The following is a 26,445-nucleotide window of genomic DNA, read 5'->3' on the forward strand; positions in this document are numbered from 1 at the left end:
AGCAGAGCCCAGCTCATAACCTGATTGGTTACCTTTTACCGGTCCGGTCTGCAATTTTGTAAACAAACCTGCTGGCTTTGGAGGGACCTAGCGGGACATATAGGGGACCTAGAGAACTCTTTTTTTTTTTGTATTGGGGTATTTAATGTACTACTTTCAGAATCCCCAGACAGTTCCAGGCATTATGCTTGAAAAAGAGTTGCAGACTGCAGCTTTAAATCTAGGTGGTGACTTTTTTCTTGGATGGGCAGTGTACTTCCTAATAATGTTGTGCCTTTCATGTGCCACACAGAAAGTCAGCATTGTTTCTATGCAGCAGTCTTTGCTAGGCACAGTGTGATACTGTACGTATGCTTGAGAAGAAAAGTCTCTGATTAGCACTAATTGATGCATTTGTCTTGTGAAACATTAGCTGTCTTTCTTTCCAAATCAAGAGTCAAGTATTTTTTAAACAAACTCATGAAATGTTACTAAACTGTCATCCTCCTGTTTAGAACTGTTTTTGAATGCAAAAACAAGGCTTTGCAGTGTCATTAGCATGTGGTGACAGAAACTATGCTACACATGGATATGCTAAACAGGTAAGTGGTTTCTAACTGGAAACCACTTCTTTGAGGAAAAAGAAGACCCAAATGTAGTGACGTCTGCAATGTATGAAAAAAAAAATTTGAATTTGGGTCTCAAGATTTTCTTTTGTACAGGTCATGTGATTTTTCTCATTTCAGCGGGTATTGGCATGTTTATTCTTTTTAAGCAGATTGCTCCTGTTACCTATTGTATGTGAAATTATTCGCTACATTACAACCTTTTTGCAAAAGTTATTCCCAGCCCCTTTCTTTTTAATGTGCATCACGGCTTTCAAAAAAAATGTAAAAGCCACCTTGAATGAGAGAACAGGTTTTTCCTTTTTCCATTCTTTAGCCTGGTATTTTCATTAACTACCTCTGATGCACTTCTTTGATTGGCTAATTGCTTGTAGTGACAAAAGTGCTTTTGGACAATCTACTGTTGTATTAAGGACTGGATACCATGCCAAAAAACAGGGGTATAATAGACTCATAAGAAAAATTTAACTTAAAAAACATCAGCCAAGTTTCAGAAGACTTGCTCATTCTTCTACATTTATGAGCCCATTGATGTCATCCTCAGAGGCTGATCTGGCAGAGTTCCTTCTAGCTCCTTGCACACATGGACAGTCTGATATTATCATGATTCCCCAAATGTTTTAAAATTCCAGTTTTACGGAGGATTGTGAAGATTCACTGTTTTATAGTCACCTGTTCTTTCAGGCAAAATATCTGAAAATGTTTAATTTTTAATTGCAGATTAGACGTGATGTCTTGAGAACCCCAGACGGAATTCCATCCTACAGTCAACTGTACATAACTGGAAGATTTCAGTATGCCACCATCCCAGTGTAAGAGATTTAGCTTCCCCAAATGACCCGTTGTGAGTACAAAGATACTTAAATGCACTTACAGCAGCTCCCACAGAGGGAAATTACATCAACTCCGATTTCATCTTGGCCTGTAAAAGCACTATAGTAACATCCCATAGTGTGTTTAAAACAGTCAGAAATCACGTATCGGGTGTCTATATGAAACTTGAATTAATATTTAAACACGTTTTAGTACTGAGGTAAAAGCAATTTGCTTGGAGATGTTGAAATAGCTAAATAAATCCTGAGCTTCAATTAAATATGATAATGGACACTTGCTGGTTGCATTTTAAAATTGCTGTGAGGGAAAAGGTAGCTGAATCGCATTAAGGTTAAGTATGCAACACTGACAAAAAAACAACAACATTTTATTGACAAAAAAAAAGTGTTTTCTTTTTAAACTATGTATGATATACTTAAGACACTAATTTAAACATTTAAACCCATATTGTCATTCCTATAAATAAACTAAAAGGGCTGCCAGGGATACTGTGAAGAAAATGTAAATTATTTAAAGACGAGTAATTTTATCCTTCTACAGGAACACACTGTCCTAAGGAATAGATATTTGAATTGAAACGGTTAATTCCTTTAATTTGAATTGAACAACAAAAAGCCCATGGCAGGTTTTAAAACCCTGTCAATGTGAATTATTTTGAAGCATCAATTAGGCATTTAAATGGGCAATTAATTTGGTAGATTTGGGTTAGCTGTGCAGAGAGGCTGCAGGCCTTTATTTACAAAATAGACTCATTTGAGAACAGGCTCCTGTCCTGAGTCCAAGAACCTTGACTTTAATCTCACATGCAAGCTCGTGAGTGCCTGCACACACACACACCTACAACAAGTTCTCCCTTTAAAGTAGTCAATGGCTGCCGTTTATGGCAGCAGGATATTAGGAATTGTGTCTCCACCCCACCTAATATTTAGCCAAACTGTGTTGCCAAATGTCCCCTTAACCACCCTCACTGCTCTTTGTCTCTGTCACCTGCGTCTCTAACTCTCCCAATCATTTCTCTGAATCTGCCAACTTTACCTCCTTCCCTCTCTTTTTTTCTTCCGTTGTTCCTTTGTAATGTGCTTTGTTTTTGTTCTGCTTCACCAACCCCATCAACCTTTCTCTCCAAATTTATATGAATCATTATAAGCTTATTACTAATTCAAAACTTCATAATCTAGGCACCAGCAGAAGGAGGGGCTTTTTATGAGCGGAACGGCTGACCTCAAACCCACACATGCCCAACCGCACGTGCAACCACACAGAAGGAAAACAGTCTGGCAGCACCTAGAGCCAAATGTGCCCCTCTGTAGTCTCATAGCAGTGTCTTATAAACTCAACTAACCCTGCCAAAGCAGATTTGTTCATTTAGAGACAAATTTGGAATCATTTTCATGAAGTGTTTGCCATAAAAAAAAAACTTCACTTGCCATGCACTATGGCTTCACAATCGCTATGTGTATTGTCCCAGAGAGAAGTAGAATGTAGAGGACCAAAAGAGCATATTTGGTATTTCAGGGTGGAATTACTGTCAAGTAAAAAGATGAATAAAAAGTAGTATAAAAATGTTTAAAATAAAGCAAAGTTCCTGAGCACCCTGATTAGAGATGATGATCTAAGTCAGCACAACCGTTTGTCATCAATTTGTCATCATAGGTGGGTTAGTGTTTGATGGCAATCCACAGTGACAAAATACCATTATGTCATTTTAGATCAAGTCACCTTTCAACCACCCACCCGGCCCTTCTGCTAAAAAGTAAGAACCAATAAAGTAAGTGAGATGACTGACAGCTCACAGGAAATGGATAATCAATCATAAGCCTGTTACAAGCTCCTCTAATTGATCAACTAACTTATCAAAGTGACATCCCTCATTAACATGTTGATTAACCTTTTAAACTAATTAAGATTAATTAAGAGCAAATCTCAAGTGGTGGGGTCAGGTTGTCAGTCAGTCAATCAAGCGTGTCTGAAGAAGAGTGTGAAGAGTGAGAGGATTGGTGCAGGAGAAGAAGACTTGGGGAGAAAGACGGATGAGAGGAGCAGGAAGGAAAAGGATGCTAAGAAAGAAAGATCTTTTCAAGATAGAGGAAGTAGGCAGGATAAGTTAGAGTTTTTTTGTGCTGCCCTACCTGAACTTTGTGGGCACACTGTTCTGAAATCTGTTACCATAAACTTATAGTGAAAGCAGAAAAAAAAAAAGAAACTGAGAACATAGAGCTGCCTGAAACCTGAGCTTTGTGCTCACATATCTAACTTTTCATGATCATACTGTTATTTGAAACAACTGAGATTATAAAATGTCATTAAAAAAGGAAAAGCATTTAGTGTTGAGCTGGACGTATTTTCTTTGGTCCCTTTGCTTGATTGAATTCAGATTTCTCAGTATTTTTCCTGCTGCTTTCACTTTTATTTGATAGTTGATAGTTGAGATACACAAGGAACTGAAGTTCTTGTGATGGATTCACATCCAGGATGTCACACTGTTCCCACAAAGCCACACAGATGTCCTCCCAGTGGCCACTTTCAAACCCAAGTGAGGTACCGTCTGGGGTCATTTGCAACGTATTAAGCCAGTCATACCCACAGACTGGAATATCATGCAGAGTTAATGTGAAATTGTGATGAAATTAAATGAATTTAGCACTGAATTAATTGAGGTTTCAGCTACAGTTGGTTTAATTGACCAGAGTCCTGAACGTGTCACATGCGACGAATGCAGACAAAAATTCAAGACAATAACTGAGAATCTTTTACTTCCACATATGGTATCTCATATAAATAGACTGTGTGGAAATGTATTAGTTTAAAAGCAACTTAAAGCTGATCTTTTAAATGAAAACACTTCAATGCATTTGTATACACAGATAAACTTCAATGTAATTTTTCATACTATTAGTTGAGGGGTAAAAAAACTTTTAAATTACAAGGCTTTTACCAGCATTTATTTTCTTGACTGTTCACTGCCGGCTCACGTCAGTCTCCACATTTGCTCATGTTCTACTTCAAAAGCCAGTTTCTCAGATACTAAGTTTTCATGTCAGAAAAATTATGTGGGAAGAACATGACTCGTCTATCTGAGGAGACTGATATCAGACCAAAGACATTCAGATGTTGGTAATAGGCCTACAAAAAGGGGCAAATCTATGTAATTATTCTTTGATAAAAAAAAAACATTGTCAGTGTTTATCAGTATCTCTAAAAATACGGTTGTGTACAAAAAATTGTGTCAGGAAGACGGAGACGGAGAATATTCATAAGTGGGTCATTTAACACATGCTGACTTTTTTCAGGACAGTTTTAAGTGTTGCTTTTGTGTGTTATAAATAGGGGCTCATCCTGTTTCTTTCTCCTAAATGTGTAGTTCGATAACCTCCTGCAAACGTGAGACACAGGTGCATGTAGTGATGTGTAGGTCAACTCATAACCTCCGGGTCGAATTGGCTAACCCTGAAGACAGGTGGGTTCGATAAGCTTAATAGAAAATATTGCGGCGTTCCAGCGAAGTTATAAATAACTTCGAGAAATGTTGAGTGCAATAGGCCGGGCTGCGATTACTAGCCCACCTTCCACCTTCTCGACCTCTCCCTCCAACACTCAACCATAAAACACCCACAGGTTGTGCATTTTAATCACACTGTGTTTCCCAACTGTGCCGCAGGTGCACCACATGCCGCTGGCCAAGATAATACCAAAAGCAGTGTGTCTCGGGATGCTGAATGGACTTAAAGGTGGGGTAGGGGTTCTTTTTCTGGAGCATTTTTTTACATATTGCTTGTAATACTCTTCACACCCCCATTGCAACCAAATAATTAAAAGTTTTGACACAAATATGAAAAGTTTTAGTGGCCTCTAGAACGTACAATCTAGGAAAAACACTATCCAATCATACTGAACGGACCGTTAACGATGATTGGATTCTGATGCCGTCTATCAAACTGCAATCTGCTCCTCCCTCCCCCTCCTTACCCCTGTGCGCGTACCCTGCTCCGTGAACGAATTACGCGTTCAGAAGCTTGGCAGGAAGCTAAACTAGAGCCAGCTTGGCTAGCACCTAGCATTATTAAACGTATAGTTAGCATAAACTAAATACTAAATACGGCAACGATCGATGCTTGCTGTCAGAACAGCGCTCGTGCACCTTCGTGCTCGTGCGCATTCATGTACTCTAGAGGCGTGGCTTCGGGGGGAAGTGAAAAAAAGGGTTGGGACTTTTGTCCTGTGTATTTTCAAAATGCAGCTTCGCTGGACTCAAAATTCAGGATCTCCTACCCTACCTTTAAGAGGCAAAACGAGACCATAACAGAATGATAGGGAGTTAGAAAAACAAGTGAAGTTTAAACTAGAAAATTTCTGAAGAAATTTAGAAGGGGCCTGCCAAAGTGTGCGTATCGCTCAACCAATCACGGCTGTTGTTTAATGTGCTTCATTGTTCATTATGAAAAGCAGAGCAATGAGACCTCCAGAAGCTCTTCGTCATCATCAGCTCGTCTTCATCACATTCACAAGCAGCTCTGTGTCTCTGTAGGGTTACATTGAGCTGTCTGCTTCAGCCATTTTTGATTGCAGGAAATTTTCTCTTCACAACCTGTAGTTTCAAACAGCCTAAAAACAGCTGGCCCACTGATTAATTGTGCTGTTGAAACTTCAAAGGACTGGCTGGGCCACTAATAGCCTTGTTTCTATGGTAATTAATCTCCCTCAATTAACTGACAGTTAAGCTATCCCAGCTACTGCTACACTAATTATATGAGACTCAGGCTTCTCAGAGCCAAAAAACCTCTACGAACAGATGCTTCCCATTCGGAAACCGTAAGAGCTACGGAAAAAATTCTCGCAGGATGAGCGAGGGACGCCTTTGGACTTCAATATTCCCGCGTTTCAGATCTGTAGCACATTCACAGTGAAAGCACGGATGAGAGAAAGAAGGGCTGCAGGAGCTGCTGAGATTCTGAGAATTGGATGAATTAAAATTGGGATTTGAGGTCTTTGAGCCCCGACATCACTTTGCTCTGAGGGGCTCTGAGAGCAAACGGTCAGCCCTAGATGAAATATGAAAACATTTTATGAATCCCAACATGCGTGCCTATATTATGACAGTACATAATGGCATTGGAGCGATATTTGTAGGCGTGAGGGCGATTCGAAAATGAATCTGAGGTCAGAACTCTTGCTCTTCCCACACTCTAATGAAATGGCAGTTGTGCTCTAAAAATTCAAATTTTGCAGATTTTCCGTAGCAGGTATCGACATGGCGTCTTCACTTCTGAACACAGCACGGACGTATCTACAAACTGACATTTGAATGGCGTTTCTAGGTTAATGCATGATGACACAGTAACTGCTCAAATTTTTTTATGATTTTTTCCAGGTCATCCCCCTGTTTATTTCTAAGGTGGCTTTGGGGGGGCTGTTTTTTGCTTATTACGTCGCCATGGTAACTCCAATCTCCAATAAAAGTAATAGCCCGCGAAAACTCATCGAGCCGGTAGTTTTGATATATATATTGTTGGGATGTGCCGGCCCTACAGGCCCGCATTAATGTGGACGGAAGAATAAATATATAAATCTATAAAGAGACACGTTTTCAATGTTAAATCCCATAGACTTTTGCCAACGGAATAGTAATAGGTGCCTATGCAGTGCACTCCTATCCAATGCTATGGCAGGCCCCAATAAAAACACCATCTCTTCCCGCCTGTTTCAGCAGTAAAAAATTCTGCTCTCATTATCACTGTTGGGAGACATTGATGCTGCCAAATGAATTTCCAACGGTTTTCCACCAGTTAGGGTTCGTATCAAAGGAAAATAATTGTGTGCTCATGAGCAGTTACCCTAGACGGAAAGAAATACTAACCACATAGACAGAAGGGGAAGATAAAGAGGAAGACGGTGAAAGAAAGTGTAGTAGAGAGGAGACAAGACGACTGGTGTCAACAAGTGCAATTAAAGAGAGTAAGAGGACGGGCTGACAGTCAGAAAAAAAAGGAAAAACACTGCAAAACTGCCAAAAAAAGAAGTGGAAAAACAAACTGAAAACAAACAAAAGCTAAATCAGAATCTATGAAAGTTTCATTAAAAATCTATCATACCAATGACATGTATATATAGTACATATACAGACCTGTTTATTAAAACTTACCACTATGTTTATCCTGAAAGTGTGTGTGTGTGTGTGGGTGTGTGTGTGTGTGTGTTTGTGTTGATATTTGGATGATTATTTCCGTGGAGGTTCAATCATCTTACCCATCTTACCTTGATAATGTGCGCTGAAACCTCGGTAACGATGGTTGTTATCAGTCACAAAATGCAGTCGGAGCCAGTTCTTGTTGCTAACAATAGGAGAGGGGACATTACCGCCTGACAACCTAGGAGTGAAACAGAAGGAACGTATTTATGAGATTGAACAAACACACACACTCTTACACATGTACAATATTTGTCTTCAACCTTTACTTGAACTTCACCTATAATAGGAAAATGGCCAAGTATTGCCTCACTCTGAGGGTCTTGAATGTGAACACACACTATTAAAGATTGTTAAACAGACCCACATGCTTTCCAGTGTCTAAAACATTGCTCAGGGAGAAAACACATGAAACCATGCAATCATTCTGTAAAGGAACCAAGTGAATGACTGCAGAATAAGGTAACTCCAGTCATATATATGAGTGTGAGGAAGACATGTTTAAAGATCTCAGAGTGCTTCTTTGTGTGTGGAGCTGCTGTCTTGAATGAAGTGAGCACCAAATCTATTGTGCATGTAATGACACAGACTGAATTACATGCAGTGTCAGTACTTCTATTCAATTTAGCCAGTCTTTGCAGAAGCTCCCCTGGAGTACCTTAGAACTATTCAGCATATTCAGATCTCAAACTAGAATTTTAGTATACTTTCTGAAACTGTAGTCAGGAGCTGATGCTGCACTGGTCCACATCATCTGATCATTTATCAGTGCAGTGATACATATCAACAACAACAAAAACAGTTAACATGTTAGCTTTTTCATGCAGTCAAGGAAGCCGTGCTATAGATTCAGCGGCTCGTACAAATAGCAGATGGGAGCCACTTTGCAGCACTTTTATCAATTTTTATGGATATCATTTCTGATTTGGTTGAGAAGATGAACCAGTAATGTGTACTTTGCAAAGTGTAGTGAGACTGGTAGTATCAAAGGAAGTGAGTGCTTTACAGTTAATACTCAAACTGAGAGATTAAAATGTACAGATACAGAGAAAAACTCTCTATAACCCCCTTCTACACATCATATATTTTATGTATGGTTCTTTTTTCTTGCAGTGTCAAGCAACAAGTGCTGTTTGTCTCCTTTTACATTTTTATGAATTGAATTTTAACAACCTTAACCTTTGCTGTTACACTTGAAACAAAGAATAACACGAGCTGTCTTCCCATTTATGCTAATCATGTTTTATACACTGTTGCTGTCAATTAATGTCAACAAAGATGAAAGGAAATGCATGCGCATACATCAAAATCATGGCACTGCTGTGGATACTTGCCTACATCTGTAAACTGACGACGGCAGTGAAATGTGGTGCATAAGAATGCTGGGTGAGTGTTCAACTGTGTGTGAACAGAGAGGGGTCACCTTGTGCCACAGATCAGTAGGGCTCTTTAATGTCTGCGATTAGTCACAAACACAGGCCCAGACAAATGTTAACTGCCTGATTTACATGCCAACAAACAATAAAGTACCACACCTGTGAGTGCAGATGAAGATGTATCAGGAAAATGTCTCCAATAGCCACTTACACCGTAGGAGATTTATAGCTTTTTTATGCACTTTGGGCCAATTTGTTGAGGCTGGAATAAAAACTGCTCTGTAAAATATATTAATTATGTAAGGCTGCACTGGGGTAGGGGGGGTAACTTTACAAAATCAACATCTACTGTTAATTCTGATTGCCGTAATGTATCACAAATCTTTAAACCTTAGCCTAAACCTTACAGACCACATCCATTAAGAACACTGAAACTTAATCTAGATTTACTTGTTTTCGGCAAATCTGCTGAATTAGGTCACAAGCAAAACTACCCAAGCAATTCGAGCCTTTGATTATTTTTTAATAGTACAATGTCAGTGCATGAAGTAATTTATTTGTCAGGATTCTTCTGGACAGTACTATGTGAAAATGACTGTGTGGAATATGTAATAAGGAAACAAAAAATACACAGAAAAACATCATCTAAAAAAATTAATTCATGTGAAACATGATTATATAACTGGCATGAATTAAAACTCAAGTAAATTCATTGATAAACGTATTCGGAATTAAAGAATAAAATGGCTGAAGTGTCACTTATATAATCATTCATCAGATTCTACTGATAATGCTGTGACAAAATAAACAGAAAAAAAATCTATCCAAAGTCGCTGTTAATGTTTTGCTAAAGAACTAAAAGGGAAAGTCCACCAAATCAAAAAACTGTGTTTCTTGAGTACATGCATACTTAACTCTGTGTGGTGAGCCAACTGGCCATTTGACTGAGAAAGCAAACAGCTGCTACATGAGCTAACACCACAAAGTTTCTGAATATTCTTAAGTCCCCTGGTCATATTTCTTGGGCAGCCCAATTTCAGTCACCAAAACAATCTACATGGGCAAGAAACACCCCGTCATCCCAGTGTGGTAAACTAAATGATTGTTTGTTTATGTTGTACACTGAAGCTACTAAATCCACAGATGAAACGAGATGAACACGATAGGAAAACCTAAAAGGGAAGGTGGTTACATCTTTTTTTTTTCTTTTTCTGATTTTGTTTATGATTTTCAACTGAAAAAGTGTTACACTTCTTGAAGATGAATGTAGGAAAAGCAGGTACAAGAAGATGTGTCTGTCACTGTTTTCTTAATACTTCCTGTTTTGTGTTTATATCTATGAATATTTTGAGCATTAGAAAACAATGAAGTGGTCGTACAGCATCATGTCATGCAGGGTGAAGAATATTTGCTTTGTTCATAGTTTGAAAAGTTTAGCTTTCTCTCCTACTCTCATTAGCTTTCACTACCCTGTCTTTTATTTCTTTAGCACTCTTTTTTGTGTCATTTGATATGTGCTAGCTCCTTCTCACTATATTATTCATGTTTACAGCTTCTCTTATATTTCCTGCAAGGGCATCATCACCCAGAGTACACTGTATGCATATTCAATTTGTTCCAATATTAAAAGAGGAGTAAAATTGTAAATCTCCACAAAGAGCTCATGAATGTGACAATAAGATATTCAACTCCGAGCTCAGGAAGCACTCTACAACTCCAGCTACAAGAAGAAGATGGTATAATTAAAAAACTTCTCTTGTAGTGGTATTGAAAGTTAGTGGAACAAGCTTGCAACTAAAAAGGTCAGCAGTCTGTACCCCCAACGCTGGAAAAATTTTCTCCCCCTGCTCTTTGTCTCAGCAAGTGCTTTTGAGATGTAATACTGAATTGGTCCTATGCACAGATTTACATCAAGGATGAAAAAGGACCACGTCAGCTAACTGACTACTTATATGGATAATTAAAGCCAAAGATGAAGCTTGTTGCAGCAAACCTAATACCTCCATGAAATATCAGCAGGGAAGATATCTGATTTTTCCCATGTGGACAATTTGTAATGCATTATTAAACCATTCATCTATGCCGATGGCTTCTGTCCATGACTATTAAGTGTTCTCCCAAGATATCTCCTATAAAAGCACTTCAGAGCAGCTCTGAGGTATTATAGATCATCGTCGGATGGGCTGCAATGATTTTCTTTTTCTTTATGACGTGGTCTTAGAGGGTGTCCTGTTCTCTCAATTGACATTGACAGCGGTGCGAAATAGAGTGTGTGAAGCCGGGCGTGCTACCTACGAAGGACCAGTAACGCATTGACACACCTCCATGTGAAAATGTGGTAAAAAGGAGAGTTTTGTGCAAACAGCAATGGCCAACGCTTACACTGGAAAAAAATCAAAATCTTACCAAGTATATTTGTCTAATTTCTAGTCAAAATATCTCATTACACTTAATATAAGACACAACTGACGAACAAGTACTATTTCAGCCAGATATAGGGACTTGTTTGAAGACAATACATCTGGAATATCTTGTTACATGAAAAAGTCTTGAAAACAAATTGTTTGGAGTCGGATTTCATATGAAACAAGCTTTTTTTTACATTTGAAGAGGTTTTTAAGCTAATTTCAAGATCACTTTAATCTCAAAATTCCCAAATATCACATCTTATTTCAAGAAATCTGGACAAGCTGATTTTCACTAGTTCCATTGGCAGATTTTTTTGCTTATTTCAAGCAAAAAGTCTTGTATTTGTTGTTTTCTTACTTATTTTTGGAGGGGCATTTTTTCTAGTGTGTGTGGCAGTTTGTAGGATAACTAACCATAAGATACATGGCAGTAAAACATGCCTGTGTTCTAAAATGACAGTTTGATTGTAATATTAATATGGAAAAGGACCACTGGTGTGTGTATGTGCATGTGTGTGTGTCTGCAGGAGAAGAAATATCAAGTGGAGAGTTGCCAGAAGGGGCAAGAGAACATAATTGATTAAAAACACTAGACCAAAAGAGCATCTCTCCCTCTTTCCATCTCTCTGTCTACCATCTTCCCATCCATCCTCTGGACCTCTCTCCCTCCACAACAAAATACAAACACGGTCTTCCACTGGCAGCACTGGAATGAACGAAAGAGGGAGGAAATAGAGAAGCATGGCATGGGACCAGGCAAAGATTGATGAAGCTTAGACACTGACACACTGAAGGAGAGAGCTGTGGAGGTTGGGAAGGGAGGAGGAAGACGCAGTGGCGGACAGAGGTACAATCACTTTGTTTGCTGCCTTTTTAATTATTCATCTTTGCATTTAAGTAGAGCGTAATCACACAAAACAAAAAAGCTTTATTATTACTGGAGAGCAGATCTGAGTGTAGGTAATTTATCAATTAAACATAAAAAACATCTAACGTGGGAAAGTCATTTCCTGCCATGCTGAATACGTGGCAGTAAATATCCTTTTATAATCACATGAAGAGCTGGGACTTTTTTTACACTAAAACGGAACCAGCTTATTCACTGAATATGTGACTGAATATGCTTTTACAGAAGAAATCCTTGAGAAATGTGTTTTAATCTCTGACTATTTTGTGTTGTCATTTTTCAACTTTTCAATTAATTCACTTTTACAAACAACAGCAGAGAGCTCCCACATATTTTTTTGGTTTTTAGACTGCAAAATTAGAACGAAAATGCTGTTCAAAAGAACGTAAGCGAATGTAACATTTGTTTAATTCATTCAGGTGGAATTATATCCTGCTGTTGTATCATTCCCACGTGAGCTAATGAATTGCTCTCCAGCTTCCATAGTCTATGAGTTCTGGTGATTGGTTTTGTTTGAGCTTTGCTAAATTTTAGCCTTGGTTAACTTGTATTGCTGCTTTTTATTGTTTAGTCATTTCTTAGTTTGAAAATGCTTTTCCCTTATCTCTAATTTTGTATTTAACTTCTCTTTGTTTCCTGTCCCTGTCTGTTTTACTTTCATTGTTGTCGCTTGCATCTCGTTCACCCCAACGTCAGCCCTGTTTTCCTCTGTCAGTCTGTGATCCACAGCTTTGCACAAACATCTATCTGTTTCAGCTTTTCCAGGCCTCGGGGGGGGGGGGGGGGGGGGGCAGTGTCAAAAATATGTGGAACAATCTGAGAGAAGATTGCTCCAGTTTGTGCTTTGCTATGCAAAGGCATGTCCCTTTCCAGATGAAGCCTTTGTTTTAACCAATCTACCTTCAACGTACTGACATGTAGTAGCATTATAGTGGAAAGAGACACTTTTCACAAAAGTACCTACATTGTCAAGTTTCTTATTGGTAGGTCAGTCCTACAAGTGACTTCTTGCTCATAAAAGACAGATGGGCATGTGAGACTGGCGGCTTCATATCTTGTTTAATAAGTCCAACTTGCTCTTAAGGATGGCTCTCAAGACACATGCAAAACTGGGTAAAAAAATACAAAATTAGGTAAATACTAACTTGTGTGTGTTCATGTACAGTGTGCGTGTGTATATGGTCATGTGTGGCTGTTCATTAGATAGCATGGGAATTCCACTTAATCAGTCAATCTGTCTTAATAGCCTCCGCTAATTAAGACAGGTGGGAACTACCATGCACATACACCCACAAACACACAAACTTTTAGAGAGAGGGAGAGACAGAAATTCCACTTCAACTCACATGAATAGACAGACACACACACTGCAAGAGTGTGGGGCTGAATGTAGTCCTGGCAAAGTCATCACCAGTAAGTCGAGAAAGACGAGCCCCTCGTGTGTGTATCTTTAAATTTGCGCACACTATTGTTTATGTATATTGCAGCATATCTCTGTGTTTGTTTGTAATGTTTGTGTATGTGTTTGTGCTTGCATGAGCATACCTGCTGTGTCACACTCCATCAAGAGTAATCAGTGTTCACAACAGGACCCTGCTCTGTTTCTACCTCCTTTCGCTTTATCTCCTTTAAATTTCTCTCCTCCTTGCTCGTCTCCTTATAGGCTTGTCCAATTGAACCAGCCAGATGTTTTTAAAATGACTCGTTCTTATTTGTGACTGAGGGCTTAAAAAAGCAGGGCTGGGTGGCTGCTGAGAAAAAAAGCATCTTGACACAAAGGATTTATGTATCTAACGTGGAATTACACTTTACGTAATTCAAGGCAAACACAAGAAACTTGTGCAAAAGAAAAAATGGACCAGACTCAGTGAATAATTCCCTATAATCCCTTTCATATGCTTCTGCTATTAACTCCTCCCAAGGAACAGTCAACTCTCATTCTACTCCTAGACCACAAGACTATATCAGGCCTTAGATTTGTACAGGCTATTTCCTGGGGAACAACAAGCTTATCTCCTAAGTCTACCTACATCTCCCAATCACAAGCATCATCTAAGCCGCCGTGCCTCCTTATTGTCTTATTAACTTTCTCCCCCTCTTGAACAAACTGAATTGCAACTCTCTTCACCTTAGACCCTCCTAAATTTACCTGCCTTCGTTTATCTTCAATACCTGCAGCTAAGCTTCTTAATACTTTGTTATGTCGCCACGTATACCAGCCGTGTGACAGACTAACCTTACAACCTGACAAAATACGCCTTAAGGTTGCAGTACCTGAACATAACGAACATAACGGGTCTCCATTTACCTTGAGTTTTAGGTTCTGGGGAGTTTGGCAATACATCATATGTTGTTAAAAATCTAATACTTTCCTTCATACTCCACAGCTCTTTCCAACTAAGCTTTTTCTTGTCTACACCTTCCCAATTCAACCACCGTCCCTGCTTAGCCTGAGCCACTGCCTTTGTACCCCTTAACATTTCCTCCTAGCTTTCTCTTCTCCTTGGGACCTGCTCTGCTCCACACTGGTTTGCCTGGGCCAAGCCCCAAGCCTCCCCGGCCTATTTGCACGTTACCCACAATCTCTGATAATAAAATAACAAATCCCTTGTTACATAAACTGTTGAGGATGGTCATTATTATTTGATTTAGCTCCCTTGAATCCAAATACAAGGATTTTTTTATGCTAAAGTCAGAGAAGAACTTTTGGTCAACAACTTCCCTAAATTTGCATGGAAGACCTTGAGTAGCCCAGAGAAAGCTCTGACCTCAACCCCCTCTATACAAACTCATATTTATAAAGGAAGAATGTGCGGTGAGAATGTGTGCCCATCACATATTCTTACTACCAGGCGTACACATATCTTTTTATGGCAATGCAACTATGATATGCGGTGGACACATAAAAAGAAGCCACGTAATTGGCCATAAAATGAAACACACAATTTCACAGAGATTGTTCAGCATCATAGATATATTCTTTTTCTGATTTTGTTTCTCATTGTCAATTTTCACAAAGTACTAAAAAACAAATCAAATATTTTGAGAGCAATTTTCTGTTACGAGGCTGTCTCATAGGCCTTCAAAAGGCCGTTTGAAAAAAACAAAAATACCATGATCTATCTTGATCATCTCTAAGCAAGCTTGTGTACTGTACAAGTTGAACATTAATCCCTTACAGATAAAACAGGAGCTGTCGGTCCTCCATCATTGCCCTAATGTAATGTGGAATTTGATGCATGTTTTGGCTGCTGGTTTATAATCTGCCCATTCTTTTTCTTTACCTCTGGACATTCCTTCGCCCTGAACTTACTAAGTTAATCACTTGTTCAACTTTTAATTCAGCTCTTCTTGTTTTGCTCGCGATTACAAAACTGAAATCACCAAATAAAACTGATTTCCTTTTACTCTGCTTTACTGACAAGTGTCTGAGTTTTGTATTTGGTGAAACACTGCTTCATCTTTACTGTTGCTTTCACTGCCATGCCTATTTGGTTGTGGTGCCAATGACAAATCCCAGGAGTGTAGGCATCCATTCATGGCTAAGAATGGGAGAAAAAAATCAGGCTTGCTGTGCATATGGTTTCTCGATGATTGAGATTTAGAAAAGAGTCGTATGTACACACAGCTTTATAAATCCGGTGAACGGAATGCATATGAACAATTCTGTTATTCTGACAACACACCATTTTAATGATAGGTCTGCATAGTTTTATTATGAATCTTGAAAACACGTTCAAGACATTCTGCTGCTTCTAACTTTCTCTATAGGAGAAGCATTGTACATGCAAGTATAGCTGAATTTACTGCACATACGTTAAATGTAAGTTACTTAAATTGGGAGAATTCATCAGATGATGCTGCGATTTTAAAATCAAGATTCTATGAGAGCATAACAACAGTCTTTGGTCTAAAGCAACTGCGAGCTGATAAGTAGTCCTAATGGGCTGATTTTCTGTCACAATTTCTGACATCTTTAGCTGTCTGACCAAAAAGAAGAAAAAAATGAATGAGAGCAGCTTTATTAAAATACACCTGCACTTCCTGTTTTAAATAGATACAAAAATGTGGAGCTTTGGAGCATATGCAAAGCATCCAGGCCCATTTGAGTATACAGTGATTCAGTCTCCGACCGCATCATCTGGATGTGCTTGTCTATGTTTGATATGCTCAGTTTTTTCAATTTTGGCTGGACTAACATCTTTACATGCATTTCTAAAAGTGTACGCACAGAGGGATAGGTCATCATGAACATCTCGGTTGGCAATCTTCTACAAGGATTCTACCTATACACCGAGAAACTTCAAAGCTCAACAACTGGAAGTTTAGGTGAGGTGAGTTTTAAATCTGTTAAAACAGTATGTGTGTATCTTTATACAAATACAAACACACATACATATGTGCATATTTTTTTTAGACATTTACTCTATCCTGAGGATATACCTGTTTTCTTTCCTTCTTATACCATCTCAAGACATTTTTTAATGTTAGAGCTCGAAGGTCACTGCAATAGTGGGTGGCACCCTGCCTGTGACAGTGTCTCCGTGTGTATCAGTGTGTGTGGTCAACTGGTCAGCACAGTAATCAGAGCAAAGATGGAGAATGAAGAGAGAAGCGGGACAGACAAGATGGGGATAGTGCACCAAAGCTACCACTACTGGTGGAAGACTCTTCAATACAATTTATCTTCCAAACACATACCAAAAACAATGAAGCATAGGCCGACTGTTAATTCTTGCTCAGACACAGGCACTGGCCTATGTAGCGAATGAACAAGGCAATGTCTGTATGACGGCTGAATGAATTTTCCTTTGGCTTGGACACACTACATATCGTGCTCCAGGGATCCTCAACTTCTGGCTTGGTTCCTTCAGTTTGGCTTAGCAAAGACTGAAATGGGAACTTGCTGCGAGAGTGGGAAAAACCTGCTTCACTACCAAGTTACAGTGACCTGTAAAAATAATGTTTCTGCAATAATGACAATAACGACTGTGGCAAATAAATAGATAGATAAATAGAATAAATATATGCAAAAAATATGATATCGTTTAGTTGACAGCTAAGATAAAAAATCAAATGAAAATGTAAATGTCTGCCATGTTATTCAGTACAGCTACATGCACAGGTTGACATCTCAAAGCCCTGCTTAGGAAATGACCTATTTCGAGTTTTTTTCTCTTTTAATCTTGCACTGATGTGTATTACCTGACTTTGTTTGCATAAACATTAATCTAATTATCGCACACTAATCTAATTATAGACTTTACTTTGATTCTAAGAGTAATTTCATTAAGCAGTTTACATGCATGGCTGAGGAAGATTTATCTCCAGTAAGCCAATCTTAACACAATCTTGCGTAGTTAACTAAATTAATTGTCTTTTGCTTTTTCTCTTAAAATCAACAAATGAATTCAGAAAATGCTCTGATGAAATGAAAATGCATGCCTCTTGTTTATAGCAGCCCTTATCAGTACCATTCAGGTTTGTACAGATTTGAAACACTGATTTGGAAAAGCGAGCAGTTTCACTCCCATACCTATGCAATCTGTACAGATTAAGTCAGCTTTTAAGGTTTACATCTCTGAACATGCTCATTATGCAACTAATTTCATAGTTTTCACTTACTTTAATCCTTCATTGAGCACTCTGGATATGGAATAGTTTAAGAAATAATGGGATAAATAATTTGCATGGCTTTATTTAACTGCTGTACTTTCAGGATCACATTTAGCTTTATGTGCAGATGGCAACAGTCAGACAGTTTGTTTGAGCACATCTGTGTCAGTCTGTCCTTCTCTGCCTTTCTCAACTCCTCTCAGTGTCTCTGTCTCTTTTTGTCAACAACGTCTTTGTTCCTCTGATGGCTTTCTCTTCCCGTGTCTCCCCTTTTATTCCTCTCATTCTTCCTTCCACTTCTCTTCTCCTGTCAGCTCTCGTCTCCCCCACCACTTGTCCCTGATTCTCCACCTCTTCTTTCGTCTCCACCTTACCTCCACCCTCTTACCTTTCATCTCCTCCTCTTCTCTCCTGGCTCTTCTTGTCACCCCAATTGCCCTTTCCGGCTCCTCTTTTCTACCTATTCGTTTCTTGTGCCCCTCTTTTTTTCCCTATCTTGTGTTCTTCTGCGTGACCTGACATTTTATCCCTAAAACACTGTGACACCTCTTTGACTGTCCTCTCGTTTTGCCTCTTTTCCCTCCTTTGCTTGGTCCCATGAAAGAAAGTGCTTTCTGCAAAGACTTCCGTGATTTGTTTCAAAGCCTATCGAGGGTTGGGTAGGGGTTAATAATGAGGTGAATTTACCTAGACAATAGCCTTGTAGACCTAAATGATGCTTTGGGCTGCCAGAAATTGGATTTAAAAATTGATGCCCTCAGCGAAACGCTGTGAAGGTCATTGCTATAACCTATAAGCCCCAATGTTGCAAACAGATTCGGAGAAAAATAGTCTGCATCATGAACTTGTTTACAAGCTCTCTATGAGAGTCATTTGGCCTGTGGATGAGGCTGGTAATGGATTCTCTGGAGCCCTCCTTCATTCTGAAATAAGTAGTTGATGTGATTTGCAGCAGCTCATTTTGGAAGAAAAAGAAAGAACTCATTTTTTGTGTATCTGAGGTACACAAACGATGCAACAGAAGCCACATAATGTGAGAAAAATGCTACGGAATAATGTAGTTTTGCATCTTTTAGGATCATCATTTACATCTTACCGTTTTTCTTATTTTTCACCTGTCAGTTTTCCTTTTTGGTGTTTTATTTCAATATACCCTTTTTTTCTGTATTAGCTTATTTGTAAAGCCATTTGAAAAGGCATAGATTGATTGGAAAAAAAAAATTTATCAGTAGTGTAGACTTTCTTAAAAAGACAGACTCCCTGTATCAGCCTTTGTGTGTTTAGACACATATTCAACACTCTGAAATGTGTATATTCATCTAGGGGGTGAAAGAAACAGAAAATGTATGTGTTTTTCGTTCAAGGTCACAGCTCCATCTCCATTTCGGGATGGTGCTGCTATCCTATCATCCTCTCTGCCAGCAGCATTGATTAGCACTCGGCAAGCATAACAACACACACATATACACGTACACATGCCCATACCCATACACAAACACTCTCTTTGTCTTGTACACCCGGGTTCTTTTCCATCTCTAAAAAGAATGCTTTTGAGCATTTGAGCCCAAATGATTGAGCATACATTTGTACGGAGAAAAAAGCACAGACAAAACAATTTGAGGATGGACCAAGAACAGACCAATTTCAACGTCCAAAGAATGAGTAAATTCGGATTTATGCTGCTGAAGGAATGGGATTATTCCTAGACTTCTTTCAGTCATACAGTACTCAACTGTTCCTCGTCTTCAAATAAAATAATATATAGAGGTTGGCCATATATGTCCAAATGAATTGTAATCATCAGATGGGACAGAAATGATCTAACGTTTTGCCTCTTGAGACATTTTGCATTGAGTACATCTGTTTTAAGCGTTACATTAATGTTAAAAAAAATTGCATACTCAATCAATACGCACATTTATGTGACACTTCCCAAAATTGAACTAACACACCCAGATGATGCAGTTGGGGATTGAATCATTCCTTCATTCACACACTCGACTAGATGCTGACAGAAGTTGGAACTCCACACAAGCTCCGAAGTCCCATCTCTCCTTCACGTAGTGTTTTGTTTCCTTTGTGAGGCAGCTCAATGCATCAGAAATTATGACTAAGAATCAATCGCTAAGATTACATGACAACTTCTGGTTGCTGAAGGCATTTCCAAAGTGTCACTTCTGTTCTACTAAACTTTTGATTCTATAACTACAGCATCATCTGACAAAATAATTTAATCATTATCATTTAAGTAGCAGAAAGACAACGTCTGTGCAGTAAATTTGGCTATACTTACGAATACTTTGATAAATAACCTGTCTTCCCTCCCTTGTGTGTTTGCTGGGACAAGGACGGTAGTCCAATTAAATGGTTCAGTCCAGCTGAGTCATAGCTTGACTCAACTCTGCATGTAAAAATAATAAATGATCAAACTAGTGGGCACTTTACTAACACTTATGAACAAAATTCCTTTTGGCAACTAAGATGGCCTGTTTACTCTCATGATGCACATAGTCAAGTGGTATATTCAAATGTTTATCATATTCTATATTTGATGGGAAAATATGAAGTGATGAATAAATTTGGTTTTGTACATTTTTGAAGTACAAAAAAAGGAAATAACCACATCCACAAGTGCAAACACCCCTTGGAGATATCAGCTCTTTTGAATATTAACAAGATATCAGATCTTAATAAGCTTGCCACGACTGTGCCTTGTTCACAGTCATTGTTAAGAAAGGCCAAGTGATACACAATTCAAAGCTTAATAAATACCCGGATTTCTTAAAACCTTGTCTTGACAATAACCAATTCAGTTTCTGTCTAATTTATATAGCACCTAATCACAACAAATGTCATCTGAAGGCTTCAAAGATACAGTCCAATTGAAGCCAATTACAATCCAATTATTTGTAATACAATCATAATCCAATCAAATCCAATTAATTAAAATCCATTAATTCCAATTATAGACTCATCCAATGGGAATCTAAAAATGAACATAACTGGCATCCAGAAAGCAGAGGACAGCACAAACATTGCTAACCATCCCATGAGAAGTGTTCATAGGATGGCTAGAAATGCAAAACAAAGTCCTTGCTCAAGAGCACAAGACCTTCACAAGAATTTAGCAATCTTTTGAGTCAGAGTAAGAGGTTGGTCATCGAGGAGGGGGCTCAATGAGATTCACTGCTTCTCCACATCGAAAGCAGGAAGCTGAGGTAGTTCAAGCATCTGGTCAGGGGACTCCTCCCTGGGGAGGACTCCCAGGACTCACTGGAGAAACTACATCTCTCAGCTGGCTGGGCCACAACTTGGTGTACCCCTCTGGAGGAGCTGGAGGAAGTGGTCTGGTCAGAAAAAAACCCCCTATTTTCCCATTTTCTTCACCACAAAAATCAGCATCAGAAGTTTGCAGATGATGTAATTTAGAGACAAGATCTTTGAACTTATGAAGTATTTGGGTTTCAAAGATCAAAGTTATATTTGGAGAAATGATGGAATCTAACAAAAACCCTCTCAAACTGTGGAAAATTGAGCTGGTTCTATACAAGTTGGTGCTTGTTTAGTACAAAATAGGTAAAGGGAAAAATGGATTCCGTCAGCAAACATCACAATGTTTGTTTGAAAAGAAAAGAGCTGGTAAAAAAAGAAAAGAGAAGAGCTTTGGTGACAGGATAATGATCCAAAACATCCTGAAAAATTTGTGGTCAGAGCTGAAAAAAGATGGCTACAAGAGCTACATAAAGAGTTTACACGCTGTGGTACTTATCAAATGGTTTGTTATCAAGGACGGATCATGCAGAGTGTTCATACTTCTTCTTTTTTTTTTGTCATTTGTTATTTCCTACTGTTTCAAAAAAATTCTAAAAATATTAAAGCGCTGTATCTCTAATTATTATCTTTTGCAAATCAGGTCATGTTTTACACCCTTACCTGTAACATAACGTTTCGTTTGTATGCACACATACTATAATTGTATATAAATAATCTCTTGTACACGTTACAGAATGGGCCCTGTGATGGACTGGCGGCCTGTCCAGGGTGTACCCCGCCTCTCGCCCATTGACCGCTGGGATAGGCTCCAGCCCCCCCGCGACCCGACCGACGGATTCAGCGGTATAGAAAATGGATGGATGGACGTTACAGAATGTGTGCATGTAAATAACCATGTCACCCAGTAGCGTCAGCCCGTGAGCTGTTGTTTCATTGTGCAGTCATTTGACCTGACAAAACATGACAAATTCAGTTTCTATTTCCATTCCCACACAAACAGGAGATGAGAAAATGACATTACTTTGAATAACCTAGTCTACCATTGCCGAGGATTTTGTAAGGAGCTGTCAAGTAGGTGCATCTACGGACACTCCACGGTGTGTTTTTTTCCCTGACATCATAGACAAATTTGTACTGTAAAACTGGAGGAAGCCAAAGACAGACAGAAGGAAGAAAGACAGAAGGAGAAACAGGGAGGGAGATATTACTCGTTTTAATTTTAAAATGCTGTAATTGGTTTCAAGGGCAACTAATTTCACAACAACAAAATAAAAACATGCGTGTTTGTGTATGCGCCCGTTTTGTTAAAAGTGTAGTGTAAGGCTTTGGATTACAGGCATTAAGCTCACAGGGATATACATTTCTCATCAGGCCAAGTGCACCTTTCTGCATACTGATGAGACACAAGAAAAGTCTCTGTGAGAGTGCAAGCTCGTCAAAGTGTGTAAGGGGGCGACAGGGTGTCGGCAGGCTTGTGTCTGAACATGGATGAAGAGTGCATCTGTGAAGGTTTGTTGTGTGACAAACTTCAGCCCTGCAGCAACTGATAAACAGAAATTCTTCTCAACTCACATGTCAGAATATCAGCCACTTGGTGTTATGAGACTGAAGGATTCGGGCAGTAGGATTCTCTGTATTATACGACGCTAGTACAGCAACAAAAGGTTAAATGTGTCCATTTTACAACCACTAAGGTGTCTTTGTGTCATTCATGGTTTGGTTAGTTTTTCTCCATTCCTTTGTTGCACTGTGGCTCTGTGTGTGACAAAGTAGATAAGAAGAAAGTCTGGTTTGGATGATATGATCATAAACTGACACCTTAAGTGCAGTAAAAGCTGCCCAACATCTACCCAACAGTGTCTGTTATACAAGACTAGAAGCTCTGCTGCTTTTTGTATTTGTGACTGGTTTGACATAAGTGTTGACATACTGCGTCTACAGTTATGATTGTATGCTGAAATGGCATTCATCATTCAAATCTCAAGAACCTTAGCTTTCCAACAGTGTATAACGTGTAGGTCCATAGAAAGGGGGGCTGAGTTTTGTTACTAAATATGCATCGTATCGCTGGCGGGACATCGGAACGTTAAGGGGTTCACTTCAGTGTGATTATTCCATCTAATATTTTCACCATCCTGATAAGACGGACAAATAAAGAATATTTAGAACTTAGGGAGTCTTTTGTTAATAATGTGGCTTTTTAAAATATTAAGTTCACAGCCCCTTGAGGACAGGAAGATGTTTTTGCGCAGACAAGAAACCGGGGAACAAAGACAACCCATTCAATGATGGCAAACAAAAAAGACAAAGAGGCACTCTTAATTATGAGTGTACTCACATTGGGAAAAAGTATAAAGATGACAGCGCACAACAAGATAAATACACAATGACATGTCGGCATGAACGTGACTGGTTTCTAGTCTTTGAAATAAATGTAAATAACTAATTCCATTTGGTTTGCAACAAATTTCAACTCCTTTTTGAGCTGTAAAAAGGGAAATTATATCGTTATTTGACTGGGGCACCATGTGCTTTCAGGAGGAGATCGTAAAAGACAACAAATGTTAGGCCATGTCGTAGATTTATGTTAAGTTAATGAGCCCAATATGATGACAAGCTGCGGAATCAGGCAAACTATCTTATGGAGCCACAAGGCAAATAATGCTAAATTCACAGCAAATATTTAAAACTGATTCATAAAAATAACTTATTTAGCATTCAAAATTTTTCCTTATGTTTTACTGTCTTAAATTACTTTTACCATCATCAAAATTGCCAATGATAATTTTGTCAAGCACATATTCCCAGTTATTAAATGCCCAAATGCTGTAAATTTCCTGTTATCTGCCAGTCAGACAAGAAAATAAACCTCTTTTAGGATAAACATAATACTGGAAATTGTACTTATAGCCAACTCATTTGGTCCCTTGTTGTATGTATGGATGTTTTCAGTAATACAGGTCGAATAAAAAAATATGTTATGAATATAATTATAAAAAAAAGCTAGTAATATTATTTACATTATATTTATATCTGATCACTCGAGTTTTGGCTTCAATATATTTTCTCATGTAAAATAAAGCATTTTTAAAATAATCTTCATGCATAAAATACTATTTAAATAAGCACATGTGATAAGATATGACAACTAGAGCATAATCAACCAACAAGATGAAGTACTAAAAAAATATAAATTTTAAAGTGATAGCATTCTGCTGCTGTGTTTTAGGTACACTGTGCCTCTTTTAACACAATTGCAAATACACACACACACACACACGCACACACACACATACAGGTAATCACAAAGGAGCATAATGATCTGCACCTGTGTAGACGCATTCTGGGTTTGCCTGGAAGCTGTTACCATTATTGCTTCCAAATCAATAGACATGCACACACACACTAATATCCCTAAGCATGATTAGATTCAAACTGATTACAGCAACAGCAATGGTTGATCGATACCCTAATTTACCAACAATCGATGAGCAACCGGAGCAACGAAATGTTGTTATGAGTTAGCCATCTGAAAACACACGGAGGGGTGCAAAAACGTCTGACGAACAAAGATCAGACAATTCCCTTGTGATATATATGTGACCCACACAGAGAGACTGTATGTGAAGCTAATGCCTTCTCTAGCACAACCACACATGTACATATGTACACATTTTGTCATTTAAGTTTTGAGTAAAAAATTAACTTGCTATAGCTAAGCTATGAAAACTCTGGTTAAATTGTAGGCCGTGGTTGGGAATTAGCCACCACGTGAATACATCCGCTTTGTGGGAAAAACTAAAACGTGCATGATCATCCATCATATGTTCCAAAACTAGACACAGACTAGCAGGCCTTAATTACAGCAGCGTCTCTGTTATACTGCCCCATTCATTGATGGTTCAGTGCTCTACTGTCCAGTTTGATTGGACGTGTAAACTTTCACTTGCCCGCATTTGTGGCATGCAATTATGGATTTTCGAAACAGGCTTTTTTAATCATTGGGTAAACCGGTCTAAACCTTATTATTAGGGGTTGTTTTGTTGAAGTTCATGTGCATATTATCAATTTTCCCCATGGGGCTAATAGTAAGTCTCTTACACTGTTGAGTGTACCCTGCACCACTTTGCTATTTAATACTGAAACACGACTCATTTCTATTCTGCTATTGTTTTAATTACATAGCTGTTCTTGGCACAGATAAACACACTTCTATCACTTCCACTTTTTCCAGTGGAACACACAGGCATGTACGAATAAATGGATAAAGTAACTCACCAAATGGTTGGCGGTTCAGAGCCCTCCACTTCCAGGTAGTCATACTTTTCCTCGGTCTGGAAGTCTGTAAAGATGACAGAGATGGTGTCTCCAGGTTCGGCCAATAGGATCCAAGTACAGTCGGCTTGGTTACCATAGTTGCCGGGGTAACCGGGACTGGTCACCACCCCACCGCCGCCCCTCACAGTGCCCCCACATGTGTCCTCAGCTGTCAATCAAATCAGAGTGACAAATGGAAAACCTGGGTTAGGGAGAGGAGGAGGGACTGAGGGGCGGACTTTTTGAAAATTTAATGACTTGCTTTTGGGATAAATTGTTTAATTTTTTTCTGCCATTTCAGATTGGATAAATCAATTTATGAATCTCTATAGCAGATTCAGGTAATTTACCAAATTAGCATTTAGGACGTAGTTCTCGGTATACCTAGGATAATTTCTCAACCACTCCAGTTGTTTACAAGTCAGTCAGCCCAACTCCCCAACTCTCCCTCTAAGATTGATTCTCAGTTAGCTTTATTTTAGTATTACAGATTTCTTTGCTCTCAAATCTGAATGTTATTTTGTGGCTTGAATGTTAGAAATGGATGACTCTCTCATGATACATAAACTGTCAAGTCCATACCATACAAACCATATTGTGAAAATATGGAGCTCTCACATCCCACTTTCGATGTGGAGTAAAAAATGGAAAAAGTAGAGGGTACATCTCAACTGTCCTCATGTTTATGGACAGTCAGTTCTCTACTTTTGAGCAAATATATTTGGTAGATTCACTTTATTTTCCTTTAGCGAGTTCAAATTAGGGGTGATATTTAGGGGTTAGGCTGCAGTTCCTGTCTCACTCAGAGCTGCTGTCCTCTCCTCCAATAATATGGCACGTTTAAGTCCCTCCAATCACAGAGCTCAGCTCTCGTCTCCTCCAATCAATAACCTGGGAATTTTAGATTTGATTGCTTCCCAATTGG

The 26,445-nt window shown here is 38.8% G+C and overlaps 1 protein-coding gene across 3 annotated transcripts in view; it reads right to left on the minus strand.

Moving 5' to 3' along the window:
* The window catches only part of LOC142367128 (CUB and sushi domain-containing protein 3-like), a 373,180-nt gene that overhangs the window by 140,233 nt on the left and 206,502 nt on the right, over positions 1 to 26,445 (minus strand). For 2 of the 3 annotated variants that reach the window (XM_075449070.1, XM_075449069.1), the window contains exons 6-7: positions 25,482 to 25,689; positions 7,692 to 7,804 (exon numbers count right to left, since the gene is read on the minus strand). In XM_075449070.1, the coding sequence (XP_075305185.1) occupies positions 7,692 to 7,804; positions 25,482 to 25,689 (321 nt within the window). The remainder of the gene's footprint in view (positions 1 to 7,691; positions 7,805 to 25,481; positions 25,690 to 26,445) is intronic. The other variant, XM_075449071.1, reaches the window with a different exon arrangement.

This window comes from Odontesthes bonariensis, chromosome 18 (assembly GCF_027942865.1).
Source record: "Odontesthes bonariensis isolate fOdoBon6 chromosome 18, fOdoBon6.hap1, whole genome shotgun sequence".
In the NCBI taxonomy this organism is placed as follows: domain Eukaryota; kingdom Metazoa; phylum Chordata; class Actinopteri; order Atheriniformes; family Atherinopsidae; genus Odontesthes; species Odontesthes bonariensis.